The following is a 17,173-nucleotide window of genomic DNA, read 5'->3' as shown; positions in this document are numbered from 1 at the left end:
CAGTTATTTCATTCTGGTTAGTTTTAACTTCATTCTTAAAGTGATACTGAAGGGTCAAAGAAGCTTGGTGGTTCATTGAGATATGATTATTTTTTCTTTCTTTTAAACTGTTCTTCTCTGGAAGGACTACAGCTAAGAGGAATTCAGCTACATATGGTTAAAGGCTGGTTGATCCATTTTAACAGTGATCAAGTTGTCAGATGCCCATAGCTCCTGACAAATAAACCTGGGAAATCGCATGCAGCTGCATGGTACACAAGAACCTCAGCTTTAACATATGGATTTGCTGGCCCCTGTTATCAGTCACTGCAAAGACGCATCTGACCCAGGAACCTCATTCTGTACAGTTATCAACTCAGATCAGCAGTGCCAAGTTTATGTAAAATTAGTAGGTTCTCTACCACACACACATATCATCCACTGCGCGTGCCACAAGGTCTGGCTTTCCTGGTTACAATGTACCCATTTTGGTTAATAAAAAAAAGTTCCTCAGGTTTTCTCCCAGCCATTTAAAACCTCACGCCTCCAAAGAGGAATAATTCTCTTGCATTCCTCTGTTAGCACTCAGGATCAGCAGACTACAGTCTGGTGACAAAGAAAAAACGCATTGTCTTTGGATTTACCAATAAATTTACAGTTTTCATCACCTAATTTTTTTTTCATTCTTGAGTATTTATTCCACACTGCAATCTGGAGTCACATGACAGCATCTCCCCTGTGGTCAGAGGAGGTCACCTCTCTCCCTCAGGAGGTTACACCCCACTCACATGTAGGGCAACCAGGCCGTTTCCCTGCTTGTGCCTAGCAGGCACCTATCCACGCTTCCTTGCACTGCTCAAAGTGGTACAGGGGCTTAACAAAGAGATTTGCAGATCAAACGCTAACCGTGGGGACCACCTTCCTCTAAGTTATACCAGAGGAGATATCTCCCACCACTACACATCGACTGGAACATCTCAGCAAATCTAAATGTCAGTGTGGAGAGCTGAGTTTCAGTTGCAAACCTCAGCGTGCAGCGCTTCATTCTACGTGCAGCAATACTTTTTCCAGCACAGCCCTGTTTTTCCCACAGCCTAGCACCATATACATAGCATGACACGAAACCATGGAATGCTTTGTTTATGCCAAACAGTAACTTAAAACTATGAAACTACGCTTACAGGAAAGAATGCAGTAGGTTACACACCTATGGACTCCTAACAGTACCAAGGACAGGATGGTTGTGAGAGTAAGCTTGAATGATTTTTGTATTTCTGCCTCTCGGGTTTGGAAGAATATTGATACTTTGCTGCTATTGCTCACCTTTGCAGAACACAGTCTGAGTTGGTGATCAAATGTAAGGTTTTCTGATTAGATCTATAACTATATTTAAAAAAATCTCATCTCTTGCAGATTTGTAGAGACTCTTGGGGGTGGGTGGGGGAAAATAACTAAAAAAATCCAGATTGCAAGAAAGCATCCCTGTCATAGAACCTACATAAGGCTGAAAAACACTCAGACACAGGAATATTTTGGAGGGATAAAATATCTCACCACTAAGTGCCAGAAAGGAAACCCCACTTACAGTGAATTGTATCACAAACTACATCATGAAAGCCAAATTAAGTAATGCACAGAGGCATCATTTAGCCTAAACATCAAACATTTGCTGGCATTCAACTGACAAATGGGAATTTACAGCCCAGAACAGTTATTTCTACTATTTCTAAGGCTGAAAAGATTGTGTATCCATGCAAGTAAGCTGTTGAAAAACTTCTATGAACAACTGACATCTGGTACGATGCTAGTGCCCTCTGCTGTGCAATATTATAGATTAGTTATCAGCTTTCTTTTAAAATTAGGTTCAGCTGTACTCCAAATAATACTGAGCCATATACATAGGGTAAGTCAAGTATTTCTATCTTCAGGTGAATTGTAAAGAAAAACAATCCTGACAAACATTCAGTATTACTGTAAAGACAAGATCCAAGTACTCTCTTAGAAAACATTTTGCAAGATTTCCATGTGGAGCTGCACATTGCAAAATAGTCTAAAATAGTCATCTAATAAAATTAAAACTTTCTTTTGTTTTTCAACAAGTGAAATGGAGACTTGGTTTGGGGTTTTGGTTTTTGCTTTGTTTGTTTGTTTTTGGGTTTTTTTCAGACTGAATTATCTCCATATAGCTTCAGAAGATTTAAATCATCAGTTCATTTATATGTCCTTCTTCTTTCATTCTGTTTTTCTTTTATTGTACTTCACATATTTTGTTCACCTTCTCATACAGCTTTCAGCACCTCTCCTTGTGGTTGCTCTGTTAGAGATCTATTAAGCAGCAATATTCACAGGAACATTAGGGAAGGAAGATGGCTAAAGCAAACAGAAACTTGAAAAAGTGTTTGAATTACAGGTAAATCTGGTTGCACCACTTGCACTTCAGGTTGTCTGACACTTTCCATTTTTAGACTTTAGTATCTGATACTTTACAATTATTTTAACTATTAGAACAGAATGCCTAACCTTTTCTTTCTGTTCAAAAGCCTTAGCAAGATTTAGCAAACTATTTGATCATTTTTAGGCATGTTTTTTTAAGCTCTGCATTGCTCTTATTAAATCAATTTTTACATAACTGTTTTGTCAAGAAACCCCAGCCCACTCATGCTATGCAAGAAAAACTTCTAAGACTTGCTCTTGTGTCAGTTTTGAGATTCCTTTTGAACATAGCCTACATTTGATTGAACTTGAAATGCTCAGGATTAACTGAATTTAACAAATCTCTTTGAAACACACACGGGTTTTTTTCTGAAGATATTGCCTGTCCTGAGCATTCCCTGGCCCCATCTTCCAAGTTTAGAGAAAAAAAACAAACCAAGAGTGGAGTGAAAAGAGAAGAGCTCACAGAATAGTGAGATGTGAGTGTCAAAGTCAAGCATTTGGGAGCAGAAAGGCTTAGAAGAAGAAGCACTAGAGTGTTAGGGCAGAAAACAAGACAGAAGGCAAGGACCATGACAGAAATAAGGAGCGAAGTAAAAAGGAGGAAAAAAGCAGAGGTAGATAAAAGAAATACTGCATATGCATGTATTTCAATGGGACAAAGAGTAAGGGAATGAATTAAGGCTTTAATGGTTATCTTATTTCTACCTTTTCCTAAAATTCAACTTTGCTGCTCTTCTAGTACAATGTGGTGCTGCACTTCTGGTGCACACAATATTAATAAAAACACAAGTATTTCAAACATTTACATCCATTCAGATGTTTTTATTGGTTTAAGACCAATATTACTCAAGGTCCTAGGCTGTTATTCCCAGTGATTAGATCTTGTTCTTGTGATATTCCTATACACAGCAACAGGATTATAGAGATAAATGTTGCTCTCTGAAAACAAAATGACAGAACTGGTCCTCAAGATCTGTTTTTTCTCAAACACTTCCAAAGAAGTGTTTATGAAAGCAAAAACAGTCATATAAATCTGCCACTAACTATGTCTCTTTACTTAAAAGATGATCAATTACTGAAAGTGACAGTCACTATACAAATACATTCTTTCATAATAACTAGAAATAAATACGTATGATTAGCCTTCATCTTTCAAAACTTACCCCAAGGAATAAATCAGTAATGGCTTTTTTCTAAAATAGGTGCTGAAAAATTTCAGCTTCAAAACGAAATGACACAATGGAGAATGATGCTCGCAAACAACGGAGAAGAGCAACCTCTAGTGGTCATAAAGGTAAAAACGAGAGGAGAAATCCTATCTATAACCCACTGGTCCAACAAAAGGGAATTTCAGTGGCAAAGGGCAGAGCATGTTTTGTTTTTTTTCCTGGCCATACCATCTGCAAATTTAAATCTGTTAAATAAAAAGATGCTCAAATCTACAAACCATGTATTACAATGAAAGGTGACGATTCTCCTTGCTGGTGGACTGCGATAAGACATGGGTATTGCTGTGCTGAATAGTGCTTAATTATTACCTATCATTAGTAAATGACAAAATGTTTTACTTCAGAGTGAGCCATTGTTACATATAGAAATAGGGCAACTGATCTGAGGGGTCTGGCACTTGCTTCTGTTTTGAAGCAAAGCAGCCTCAGCTACTGCATATCTGAATAGCTCAGCAAAAGAAAATCTTCTCTGAGTTGTTTTTTTTTTCCCCTAGCAACAACTGATTTCACAAATTTTGAAACAGTAGATAGAGAAAGAGAGGGCTGTAGGAGTAGAAAGAGTGGAGGATGGAAAATTACTAATAGCTTTCAGTAGTACAGACAATCTGTCATCTATGCTGTTCTACCATTAAGCCAACTATTAAATCTTATCAATTTAAAATTTAAAAAGGATCAGATCTAGATTAGCACATATACAGTATTATTCTAAAAATGTTCCTCTGCCACTGCCAAAGCCAACAAGAGAACCTGAATGTAAGAAAGCAATACTTCTATTACCGTTGAAAAGCTTTCCCAAAGGATAAAAACTTATGATCACTGCAGAATATCACCAGCTGGAGGAAACAACAGGGATTTGTGAACCAAATAGATGAAAATGACCATTCATGACCTTTATGATGAGTTTTTCAGCATTTAATACCAGTTCCAGATTTCAGTCTCAAATCACAGAACTTCAGCTTCCTGGTCAGGGCTTTTCCAGTCCTACAACTCATAATGCTGTAGGACTTCAAACAGTCAGGTCTTCATTTTTTAGGAAGAAAAATTATGACCATCCTCAGGTCTTCAACAAGAATAGCTAAGTAAAGGCATCACACGGGGTCTGCTTTGTCCATATCCCTCTCAGTCTCCCTCCTGGGAAACTTTTACCCTCCCTAGTTTGCAGACTGCTACCATTAATCCAGATGACCAGCTGGAACAAAGAGGCTTCAGAGATCTAGCTGACATTAGTAACTCCACAGAATGTAAGGACTATTCATATTCCTGCAGGGCTTGGCATCCCAATCCCATCCTGGTCTTGCTCCATTTTAACTTTCTAAAGCTTTAATCAATCTACTGTTTAATTGACTACCACTAATCCACACCATGCAAACTACTCAGAGTTGCGCACTGCCCTTTCACTGCACGACTTCACTCTCTTTACTTTCCATCAGACAACAATAAAGGATGAATTATTATCACACAGCAACCTAAGTACTGATCTACTGTCTTTCTATCACTGCAAATCTGAACTTTCTTTTAATACACACACACCATCCCCAGGAAACCTGTGACTCAAATCTGTGGTCAAATAATTTATCGCTATAGGTTACAGTAAATCAGCAGTTTAAGCTAAATTCTTCAAAACTAAGATGCGATTATTTCACAGCCCAGAATAATAAGCAAAAGTAACATCATATCTTTAAAAAAAAAACAATCCCACAACATTATGTTAAAAAAAATGAAGGGGAAAGCATTTTTTCTATAGATCATTTAAGAGGTGGGGTTAGTAGTGCTGACTATTATTACCATTGCCCAGTGTTTCCCATTACTAGATGCTGTTCCCAGCTTTTAATGTCTTGGATAGTACTTATCAGGCAATTGAAATTTTTCACAGTGAGGCAAATATTAATATTGGGACCATGTAGCTAAAACTAGCCAACCCATTACAGAAAATACAGCACAGGAAAAATGCAAATTGTTGATTGTCTTTAGAAAGTCCTGACAAGTTTCAGTGCAAGGGCTGGAAATGAGAGCCAGCTGACTGAGCAGGCTTCATACTGATGGAGGAATGAACAGAGTAGGAGGAAGAGGTGGAGAGAGGGAGACAAGGGAAAACCCAGAGGAGAAGCACATCACAAGGAAGGAGTGAGAATGAAAAAAAAGGCGAAATTTAAAGAGATTGAATGAATGAAGTAATGGGGATTGGCGATCAGACAAAGAGATGGATCCGAATGGAGGTCAAAATGGAACAAAGAGCCCAAGGGGATTGGGAAATGAAAACCAAAGACTAGGGAAAGAAATGGAGAGAGAAAAGCCATAGGAGCTAAGGAGTTGGAAAGCAAAGCGAGATACCACAGTAAAGAGACTCAATAGAATATATTAAACTTGAAGAAGGTTACTGAACACAATCAATTTAATTTGTCAAAGGATAAATATTCTGTCATACAGAAGACAGCCTGAGAAGGGTTTCCATTTGAGATGGCTGCAGAAAAAAATATACAGGAAGAAGCAAAATGGATGCAAAGGGAATAAATCATTCTGGGTAGTTATCCAGGCAGCTCCTGTCTTTGTCTTAAGTTACTCTTGGCCACAGCAATTAAGGACTCTCCATTCCATATAGTGAATGACTAAGTTTCACCTGCTCTGGAGGAAAACCCCCTGGCTCACTACAGTCTGACACAGAAATGGGTCATGCTTGGAAAGGTAGTGTCTTGAACAGCTACTTCCCATTTGCTGGTGGAACAGAGCTAATCTAAACTTCAGGCCAAACCTATCGGTTAAGTCAGCAACAGATCTGGCTTGGTGAGAAAGCTATGCCTAAAGACAAGGAGACTTTAAGAGAAACTGCAGGACAGGTGATGTACAAGACAGTCACTAACTCTCTCAAAAACTCTAGTTCTTCATTTTCCAAATACCTGATTTGATGCACTGAGCTCTACAGACAGTAACACTTGTACAGGTCTAACAAAAGCCATGCACTGAGGAAAGCAGTGGGTGTTCCAAAAAATAAAGTCCTGAGAGTATATTCCTTTAGCCAGAAAATTCAAGAAGGGAAAAATATTCCCTTCATCTCTAAATAGGCAACACTATCCCTAGGCTTCAGCTAATGAACTATTCAAAGAGACAATGAGAAGCACCACAGAAGAACCCATGAGAAACCTGAATGGTTCTTATCTTCAGAGCGCTACTTGGATATTGTGCTGTAACACAAGGGATTTTTGAAGAAGATGATCAAAAGATAAAACAAAGTAGCTGCTCATCTGGGACACGAAGAAGAAAAAAAACGTACAAGTCCGGAAAAAATCTCAAAAGCAAGTCAGGTTTACATTCTGCCTAAGGCATGCTTTGGCTATTCTCAACTATCTTTGAAGTTTCTTTCCAGAGATCTCTACAAGACAAATTCTCCAAATTATCTATTCTGGTGCTGCTTCTCCTCATATTAGAAAGTTTTTGCAATGTCTAACAAATAAGCTATGTGACTATTTAAGTCACCCATCTAATTACTCATGTCTCCTTTCAGACTTCTCTAAGCAACCTTGTTTGTTGGGGTTTTTCTCATATAGTACTCATGGGTTTGTTTCCTGGATGCACCACTGTGAAACATATACAAACTTTCTCATAAAGGATTGAGCTCCATCTTTAAACTAGTAGCAACTTTTGTCCCCATCGTTCCAACTAAAAATCTTTCCCATAAATGGATTGACATCTCTGCCTTTTAGCTTACATATAGTTTCCTCCCTCTCAATACTTTTACACTTAAGACTTCCACAGCATTCAGCCTGATTGGCTAAACAAGGCAACCTTTCTAAATCAACTCTTGTAAGACATCTCCCTTATCACTGCACAAGCCTCACACTCTACACACATCTCACATTCAGTCACTCCAGGAGCCACTGCATAGTTTACTGAAATTATATAGTGTTCTAGATGATGTCTGAGAAATGCAGAAAATGGTCTCAACAGTTTATCTGCTTTAAAAATATCTTTCCAGATATATCCTAGCTTAACATTTGACTTTTTTGTGGCTATGTTGCACAATCTCTCTTATCTTTTGCTACAGACAAGATACTTGCCTGAAGGTGAAATTCTTGCCAGGGGTCCTAAATGAACACCATATCTCTTTGTATCACTGAACGAAATTACATTTCTGTCTCTGTAATCCAAAAGGTCATCTAATCTGTGAATAACATGGTGATTCTTTCATCAGTGCTTCCTATATTTGTTTCATCAGAAGATTTCATCTGCATATGTTCATTCCCTTATGTCCCCACCACTAATATTTTGAAAGTCAAGCCCATGCCTTCCTCTTGAAGAACACTCCACTATTCTCTATTTTAATTTTAATTGTCACGTTTTATCAGACAGTTCCTTACTGATTTCAAAGCTCCTTCATTAAACCACATTTCATTTTACTACACTAATAAATTCCAACGTGGCACAGCAGAATTATGAAATCACTTTCCATGTTGGTTTTTTGCATTTATACTAACCACTTATATTTAATTAAAGAAAATTCAAACAAAACAAACAAATAAAAACCCAGAAGCTCTACATACCAAAAACTTCAGAAAACCTGTTCTGGGATGATAATTTGGGGGGTTTTTTTCCCAACATTTTAAGCTACCTAAGCTTCTTAGAATTTGTTCACGGTTGCCTCTAAACAAATCCATTTGCTACAACTTCTCAATGACAGTAGCAATGTTTAAAAAATTATTATGAAAATATACAGCATTATCAATTTTTAGTAACGATTACCTACCTCAATTATGGGAATTAAGTTTACTCGAATGTAAGGGAGAGTATTCAGGCTATTTAATTTGCAATTGACTCAGAAAATACTAAATAATTCAATAGCGTGGAGTGTATCTTAGATCTCCTAATTGGGTATTTTAGTTGTATTTATTAGCATTTTAATAAATGTCCTCAAGACTGTCTCCTCTGAAATTCTCTTTGCTCATAATAAACAGTTTATCACAACCATCTGGAGAGGTCTTGTGGTTGCTTTAAAACTGAATGGATGTCTTTAACTATGAAGTTTTACAAATTATATTGTAAACTTCTGAAACCATGTCTGGACTCTTGTGGACATTTTATTTGTAGTGGGGCAAGACTTTTTGATGTGGCTGAGAAAAATAAATAAGATTCTTGCATTTCCCATACAGAAAGAGAACAAGCAGTTCAGGAACAACTTAATGGCTAGACATAGTTTTACTCTCTCCTTTGGAATGAATGTTTAATCAGTTCAAGAAATTAGCTTCCTGACCATCAGTACCAGTGGAATGAAGACAGCATTCAAAGTCAGCCTCCTATTTGGCGAGTTTCTTGTGCCACACAGCCAAAACAGGGGGAAGAGAAACCTCCCACTATTCAGATTATAGATCAATTTGCTAATGCAACCCTTTACCTGCAACTTATGAAAGCACTGAGGAAACTTTAAGGAAAATAAGTAGATGGGGTGAAAGCAGCCAAGAGTCCAGTAAGAGCACTGCCCATGCAAGAGGCTGGGGATAACCAGTCAGATTTCACAACAGATCCTGCTTCCTTCCCCAGCCCTGTGAGGACGGTCATATTCCTCTTCAGCTGAGATAAAAGAAGTGTACAAGCAGCGTCACCTGGACTCTTAGCTCAAGGTAAAACTTCTGTACAAGAGCAGAATAACTCTTCTTGCAGTTCACCATTGACATTTTTATTATTTGTACATTGCCTCATCACACTGTCAGTAGGATAACCTACCTCCCATTAGGATTCTTGTTATGGTGTTCCTTTCACAGCTTACTTGCACATATTTCTTCTTATCTCCCATTATGCCTCCCCGCATTTTCTTCATTGCTTTAATCCCAGTTCCATTCCCTCCTAAACTTTGCTCCCTATCCCCTTGTGAAAGGCTATCATAATTAAATAGTAAACAGTGCTGCAGTTACCCTTGACAACTGCCAGAGTGTTTTCAGTAGGCTTCCCAATGAACAGCCCAAATGAGAGAAATGAAGATAATGAATGAGTCTCTGCTGCGCAGGCAGCGCAAGAGAGTTCCTGCAAACTCAGACAAGACTAACACATTTTGATTCACACCAAGTTTTTTCCTAACAACCCTATCAACTAAAACATGTTGTTGTGAATAATCTCAGCTCTGAAGAATCAAAATATGTCCTGTGAGATAAACAAAACCATTGGAATAACTAGTGCCAGACTTCAAAAATAGTGATACTTAGTCCTTGTTAAGAAGCAGAAAAAATAGAATTGAAATTCATATCTGTGTGTGAGTACTAGTTCAAATTCTGTTAGGTATTCTGTTATACAATCAGTTTTCTAGATCCAGTTTTAAGAAAGCAAGATCAGATTTTCAGAGGAGCTGACTTTTCAGTATCTCATAAAACTAGAGTGAGCAATAGATATCTGAAAGTGATCAGCCTGAAGTAGAGAACAATTGTTTTAAACTTCTCTCCTTGATTCTTCCATATGCCACAATCTCTGTACGTACAACTCCACGATGACTTCAGCATACCCCATTATTCCCTCTGTGTTTGTCACCATTTCCTTCTTTGCCACCAGCTACTTTTCCTTCTCCTATGACAGTGGCCCCCACCTCTGTTCTCATCTACCCCAAGCTGGGGGCTCTATATCCAGCCCATCTGTCTCTAAACTAGGGCCTGCATTTTCTTTTAGTTTTAGCCTTGAGGGTAGAAAGTCCTCTGCTCATCTCCTTATAGGAATTGACAGTCTCAGAAGTTGGGATAGCAATGGTCTTCTATCACATAGGAACTGAGAATAGATTAACAGATAACAAAAAAACACCCCCATACTGCACTTCAAAAGCTTCTCAAAGCACTAGTTTTATGATGATGCTTACAGCCCCAAAATGCCAAGATCTTCTCTTCCCATTTATTTACTTATGACTCCTTACAGATACAACAGCACTGATCCAGCAGGAATTTTTCCTTACTCATCAGTCATGAAAACAACTATCAGAACCCAGAAAGCCTCTACCCAGTTCCCTTATGGTTTTGGGAGAACTGAGCCCTACACCACAGAGCTGAGCAGAGCACTCAAACTGAACAGTGAATTTCAGCTTGCACCAACAGTGTTAAAAACTGTGACTACTGTACTATATTCACTGTACATTTGCCAGGCCAACAGCACAGTAACAAATCACATAAGCTATGAAGCATACCATTTTACCCAAGGAGAAAGAAAACTGCATACTAACCTAGAGCAAACAATAAATCAAGATACTGATTGCAGTGTACATATGCATGCTCTGTTTCCAGAGGGGGGAAATACACATTGTTTATCAATATATAGTATGCAACAGTTTAGCCAGATTGTGCTTTGTTCCCCAACACAGTTTCAGGCAAGACTAGAACTCCAATTCATCTGATCAAGTCCGGGTAAGAGATTCTGCATCCCCTATTCACAGGTGGAAGGACTTCAAGCAAACAAAACACAAGGCCCTACAAGTGAATACCACTGAGATCTATCTCAGATTTATTGTGTTCATCAATCCATATCATGTCATTCAAAATTACATGCTTCAATCTCAGGTAGTTATTTCTTGCAACTAGAATTAGAGTTGTTTAGGTTGGAAAAGACCTCTAAGATCATTGAGTCCATCTGTGCCATGATCACCCCTAAAACACATCCCTAAGTGCCATATCTATGTGTCTTTTAAACACCTCCAGGGCTGGTGACTCAAGCACTTCCCTGGGCAGCCTTTTCCAATGTTTGACAAGCCCTTCCATGAAGAAATTTTATGTAATATCCAATCTGAACCTCTCGTCGTGTTGCTTGTTACTTGAGAGAAGAGACTGACCCCCCACCTTGCCACCACCTCCCTTCAGGTGCTTGTGGAGAGAGATAAGATCTCCTCTGAGTCTCCGTTTCTCCAAGCTAAACAACAACAGCTCCCTCAGACGCTTTTCACCAGATTTGTGCTCCAGACCCTTCACCAGCTTCATTGCCCTTCTCTGGACTTGCTCCGGCACCAGAATACCTTTCTTATAGTGAGGGGCCCACAACCAAACACAGGATTTGAGGTGTGGCCTCACCAGCGCAGGGGGACGATCACTGCCCTGGTCCTGCTGGGTACACTGTTTCTGGTACAAGCCAGGATGCCACTGGCCTTCTTGGCCACCTTGGCACACGGCTGGCTCGTATTCAGCCAGCTGTTGACCAACACCACTGGGTTCTTTTCCTCTGAGCAGCTTTCCAGACACTCTTCCCCAAGCCTGGAGTGTGTCATGGGGTTGCAAGACCCAGCACTTCACCTTGTTTAACCTCATACAGTTGGTCTCGGTTATCTTCCACACACTTCAGGAACCTCCTAACACTATTTCCTCTCCACTGTATAATATTTCCAGCTGACAGCTGGTAAGTTTGAAGTCCCCCATGAGAACAAGGATTAGAGACCCCAAGACTTCTCCCAGATGCTTATGGCATATTTTGTCTGTCTCTTCATCCTGGTTGGTGGTCTGTAACAGACTCCCACCATGACATCTGCCTCCCTGGCCTTCCCCCTGGTCCTTACTCATAAACACTCAACCCTTCCATCACCATCATTAAGATCTAGGCAGTCAAAACATTCCCTAACATAAAGGACTATCCCACTGTTTCTCCTTCCTTGCCTATCCTTTCTAAAGAGTTTATAGTCACTCATTGCAGCACCCTAGCTTCTGCTAAAGCTGTAAATTGGGATTTCTGGGGATGGGAGGAAAGCTATTCCCTTTTAGGAAATAGCAGACCAAGTAAGAGAAGTGACTGATTAAAATATGTACTATAATGGATGCCCTCACCCACTTTCAGTGGACCACCACAAAAAATACTCACAATAAATCCAAGTTTTTTATAGTCTCGAGTATACATAGACTTGCGTTTCTCCATACTACCACTACTGTTGTTAGGTTCAGACTCTGCATCAAATGCAATTCTTCGGAGTTCAAATATGATATCCCGTTGAGCCTATGTCAAAACAAGGTTAAAAAAAATTGGTTAAATAACTTAACTTTCAATTTTATAAATAATACCACAAAAGGTGTTTCAAAACACTGTATTCCCTCCAATGCCCAACCTTTCTGTGTCTAAGTTCCCTACTTTGTACTTGGAGGGACAGTCAGTAAGAATGACCTTCTGGTTCCCATTTTCAAAAGTCATCACATTCAGGAGATTCACATGAAGGTGCCCAAGTGTTGACTTTAAGAAGCAGGATCCACGTTATCAAAGTCTAACTACACACTTAATTTTAACCACAGAAGCCAAGAGATTACACAAATTTCAAATTAAGCTGGTAATGAAGCTGGTACTTAAATACTTTCCTGGATGAAATCAAAATGACTCAGCACTCCGAATTCGTTTTTGTAACTGCCCATTTGTGCTACCACAGAAATCGGCAAGAGAGGAATTACCACACTTACACATCGCTACAAATGTCTCAAGACAGTGATAACCACCCTATCATAATACTAACAACACTGTGTTAGTGACTCTCTATGAAGATATGTGCTAGTTGACTGCATGTACATTCCCAAGGGTCAAACTTCCCTGCCTCAAACTTAAGAAACAGGAAGGATAGAAACCTACAGCATGATGTTACTTATGGTAAAACTATCTAGCTGTCCCACCTTCTCTTCTCCAAATTATCAGCAAGTCTAAACATAACTTCCTCTTAAAAATGAAATCAGGTTCCTCCTTGTCCAGGGCCTAAAAAAGGCCACAAAAAATAAACAAACAAAACAAATCTTCCCTATGGCTCATTGACCATATATTTAAATCTCTTGAATCTCTTAGCGGATTAAGTGTCTCTTTTTGCACAGTGAACTATATTAAAGCCAGTGGTTGGACACAGAAGCAATAAACTAATGAACAACTACCATATAGGTTCCCAGTATGAAAAACAGGGTTTATTGTTACACAAAATTAACTTCAAATCTAGCATGCCAGATAGTTTTCATTTAAACATTCAATTTAGCTCTAAAGAAGTACTTTTAGGAAGGACCATACATCTCTGTTGCTTCTGAGAAGCACACAAAGGAAACAAATGCTGGATTGGAGCTCAGAGTTTCTGCTCAGGAAGACACAAAATTCAGTTCATGGAACTACGTGCTAAGGAGAATGGCCTGGCCATTTTGTTCTCCTTTTTCACAATGAATGCAATAGCCAGTACATCTTATCACAACCAAAAAAACATCACCCAACTTCACAGAGAGAGAAAATTAATGACTTATGTAAGTGTTCCTAGAAGTGTTTTTTCCTTCATAAAGAGCTTTAGGTACATCACTGAACAGTTGTCTACTTCCTGCTAAGACTAGATCATGCCAGATGCTTACCTGATCTTGTGGATCCATTTTTGTCATCATCCTGTCTTCCAGAAGATTAAAGGTAAGTACTTGCAGAACATAAAGCTGGTGTGCCATTTCATTATTGATGGCCCTCTGTGCCCTGATAACATGCTGCAAAGAAAGAGAGACTTTGGTGAATATCATCTTATAAGAAAAGTGCATTAGGTGCAGTCAGGTATTTCCATTTTTCTCAGTATGTTTTTGCTATGCAATAGTGTATATATGCTTCAGAAAAGGAAAAAAAAAAAACAATAAAACACAAAAAAACCCCACAGACAATCAAACCAGGACTAGCACTACTGATTTACATACTGTATAAGCAACTTTTAGGAACAGGACTTTACACTAGGTAGGGTCTGTGCATATACTGAGAAGTGGCGTTAAAAAAAACAGTGCTGAGAAGTCACTTCAAAGAAAAATTAATTCCATACCAAGAGCATTAGAGCTCTGTATTTTTAATTTTTTTTTTAAAAAAGAGAGTATATTAAGAACATATTTAATAGAGTAGCTGTCTGAGTAGAAAAGTATTCAACCTGCAAAAACAGACAGAGAATACAGTGATTTAACAGGGCTCAACAGGGAGTCAACATCACACCACAATCTTGCCTCCACCAGACTACTCCATTCAGTACGAGGAACATTGCTTAGAAATATATTAGCATACAATGCCCCATAGGTGCAGAATTATCCCATTCAGAAGGCAAACACAAAACTGATGGACAATTTAAAAATCCCTGGTGTGCCAAAAACACCACGTTGTTCTAAATGGGAAACAGACCCAGGTCACTAAATACAGCAAAGTACATAAGGAAAGAGTCATCAAGTAGGAGATGGATACATCAACAGATATTGTACAGTTCCAGAGAATAAAGGAATCTGTCTGCCAAAAGGCACTGGAGCATTTTATGACAATAAATAAACACCTAAGAATACTATCCATGTGATTATAACAAATTCCCTACAAGCTCAAACAGTGTAAAACCATTCCTTCTGAAATAAATTCTGAAGGGTTTGTACACATCACTGAAATTATGACAGTGAATGAGAAGGTGCGAGGGGTTGTTTGTTGTTTGGTTTGTTGTACACCAAGAAAGCACACTTTCCCTTGTTCCCTTGAAGATGTAATCTACTCTAAGGTCAAAGGCAAAATCCCTCTGATTTTCCATGATAGCAGGTGCCAGTCTTCTATATTATATTTATTAACTCTACTTCATGCTTCTTTTGTGCAAGCCATGACAAATTGTGTGCAACTTTATATCGAGACAGAATAATCAACAGAAGCAAAAAATACCAAGGTGTTCAGTATTATATTTTCATGAAGAAACCACAACTTATTTTAAGGGGAAAAGAACTTTTCTAAAAAGCAGTTTCGAACCCACTCGACAACCAAACCGTTATCTTCCGTGCTACAGCTATGAACACCAAAACTTCAGTCACCTCTTCTCTCTTTTAGTGAACAGTAACTTTGAAAACTGTATACTTACAGTTAAGATGATGGAACGAAGCTGCTTTTGTGCCAGAATATTTGCCATTTCCTGATTTAGTAAAAAAAGTAAAAAAAAAATTAGCCAGAAGCAGGTGTTTTAGTGTCATACCTAGAAGAATACACTGACTTGCAAAGGTCTTATGTTTCTGTAGTGTTATTTATAAATGACAGTCATTAGTCATCAGCTAAATGACTGTATGCCTTTTTCAGGGTATCATAAACTCAGCTTACCCTACTATGAGAAAAGGGGCAAAAAAAGTTAAAATTATGACACAAGCTGAGGACTTTGATGATTCAAAACCAGCAGTGAAAGACTTCAGAAGAGACCTCTGTGAGTTCAGCAGAGTATTTACACCCTTGTTCAAGCACAATCTTTCCCCACAAACAATACAGAAGGAAGCACGGACTGGAAGTCAGCCAGGATTTTAAAACAAGATGTCAAACAACATGCTTATTTAAAATAATATTTTGGCTGTTTAAAAGTTAAGTGCTCTAACTTTCACTCAATAAATCAGCCTACAACTCAGTACTGTTTCATTATAACAAAGAATACTTCTCCCCTGTATTTTAGAAGCAATGTTGACATTGGTCCATGTTCCACAATCGCAATTTTGCTTTAAATTAACTTCTCTTTCTAGACCTGTTTGAAATCAATGCTTACACATGCTTAAGGAAACTCTTAGGATGCACTGTGATTCTGTGCAGTTGGCACCATATAAAAAATATTGTTCATGTTCAGGAGAAATAAATTTAAAAAAAGATCCTGTTGAACTTTGTGAGAGCTGAAGAGTAGTATAGAGCACATACTGGTTACTTTTATATAACAAAAAAGAGACTAGAAAATTGGAAAACTAAGGCTGTTACATAAAACACACGAACTGGATTGCTGAAGCAGGGTTGCAGAAACAGTGTAAATAAAGCAAGTGTTAGGGTGAGAACCTGCTTGCAACAAGAAAATAATTCAAGGTGTGAAACGAGAGGCAGTCATGGGTGTTGAACTGTTTTCTTTGTAACAGACAAAGGGTGCTTGCAACAGAACATGGGTGCGATAAAGAAGAAAGAAGGGACAAAAGGGAAACTCAGCTTTAGATTTTAAGCTAAGCAGGTTTCAATTGCATGTAACAGCAAAGGAATGGATGACACAGATGGTTCCATCACTTTTGGAAATGCACAGCTGGGCTGCAGGGGGAGTGCCAGACACATAATATACTTTGTGTTACGTGGAACAGGCTGGCTGGTTTTGTCAAACTATATACCCACTGCCAAAAAAGATGAACAGGTAAAGAATAGGAGACAGCCTTTTCTGCATTCAAGACAAAAAAAAAAGGGGGGGAATTCTTTTATTTTACTTTTTTGGAGAGGATTATCAAATTGTCACTTCTTTCTTATACCTGTAATTTAAAAAGCTGTTATTGAGATATTGGTTTTTGTCACTGGACTAAAAACTGATAGGAACAACAAGCATTCACAAAACCAATTACTGCATCATAATCAACTTTGTCTCCAAAAAGGCTATATATTCATTAGCAGCTAATGAGCTGCCTCTTCTAATATAAGTATTGTACTGAGAGATGAGAAGAATTATCTGACAGCATTTGCCATCTCATTTTCCATATCAAAATGTCTCTGCAAAAATACAGAGAATTGCCAAAAAAGTGTTTCAAACATACATAGTATCATTTCAATACTCAAACTCTCATCTCTTTTCGATAGACCTTTTTTGTATTTTTTTTTTT

The 17,173-nt window shown here is 38.4% G+C and overlaps 1 protein-coding gene across 3 annotated transcripts in view; it reads right to left on the bottom strand.

The window, feature by feature from the left end:
* ELMO1 (engulfment and cell motility 1) overlaps positions 1 to 17,173 on the bottom strand; it is a 315,174-nt gene that overhangs the window by 176,683 nt on the left and 121,318 nt on the right. For all 3 annotated transcript variants that reach the window (XM_017823374.1, XM_017823383.1, XM_017823392.1), the window contains 3 exons: positions 15,436 to 15,486; positions 13,940 to 14,062; positions 12,444 to 12,575 (listed from right to left, as the gene is read on the bottom strand). In XM_017823374.1, coding sequence (XP_017678863.1) covers positions 12,444 to 12,575; positions 13,940 to 14,062; positions 15,436 to 15,486 — 306 coding nt within the window. The remainder of the gene's footprint in view (positions 1 to 12,443; positions 12,576 to 13,939; positions 14,063 to 15,435; positions 15,487 to 17,173) is intronic.

Source organism: Lepidothrix coronata, unplaced genomic scaffold (assembly GCF_001604755.1).
Source record: "Lepidothrix coronata isolate B3197 unplaced genomic scaffold, Lepidothrix_coronata-1.0 Scaffold3, whole genome shotgun sequence".
Lineage (NCBI taxonomy): Eukaryota > Metazoa > Chordata > Aves > Passeriformes > Pipridae > Lepidothrix > Lepidothrix coronata.
The sequence above is the reverse complement of the archived record's forward strand: the minus strand, read 5'-3'. Positions and strand labels throughout refer to the sequence as shown.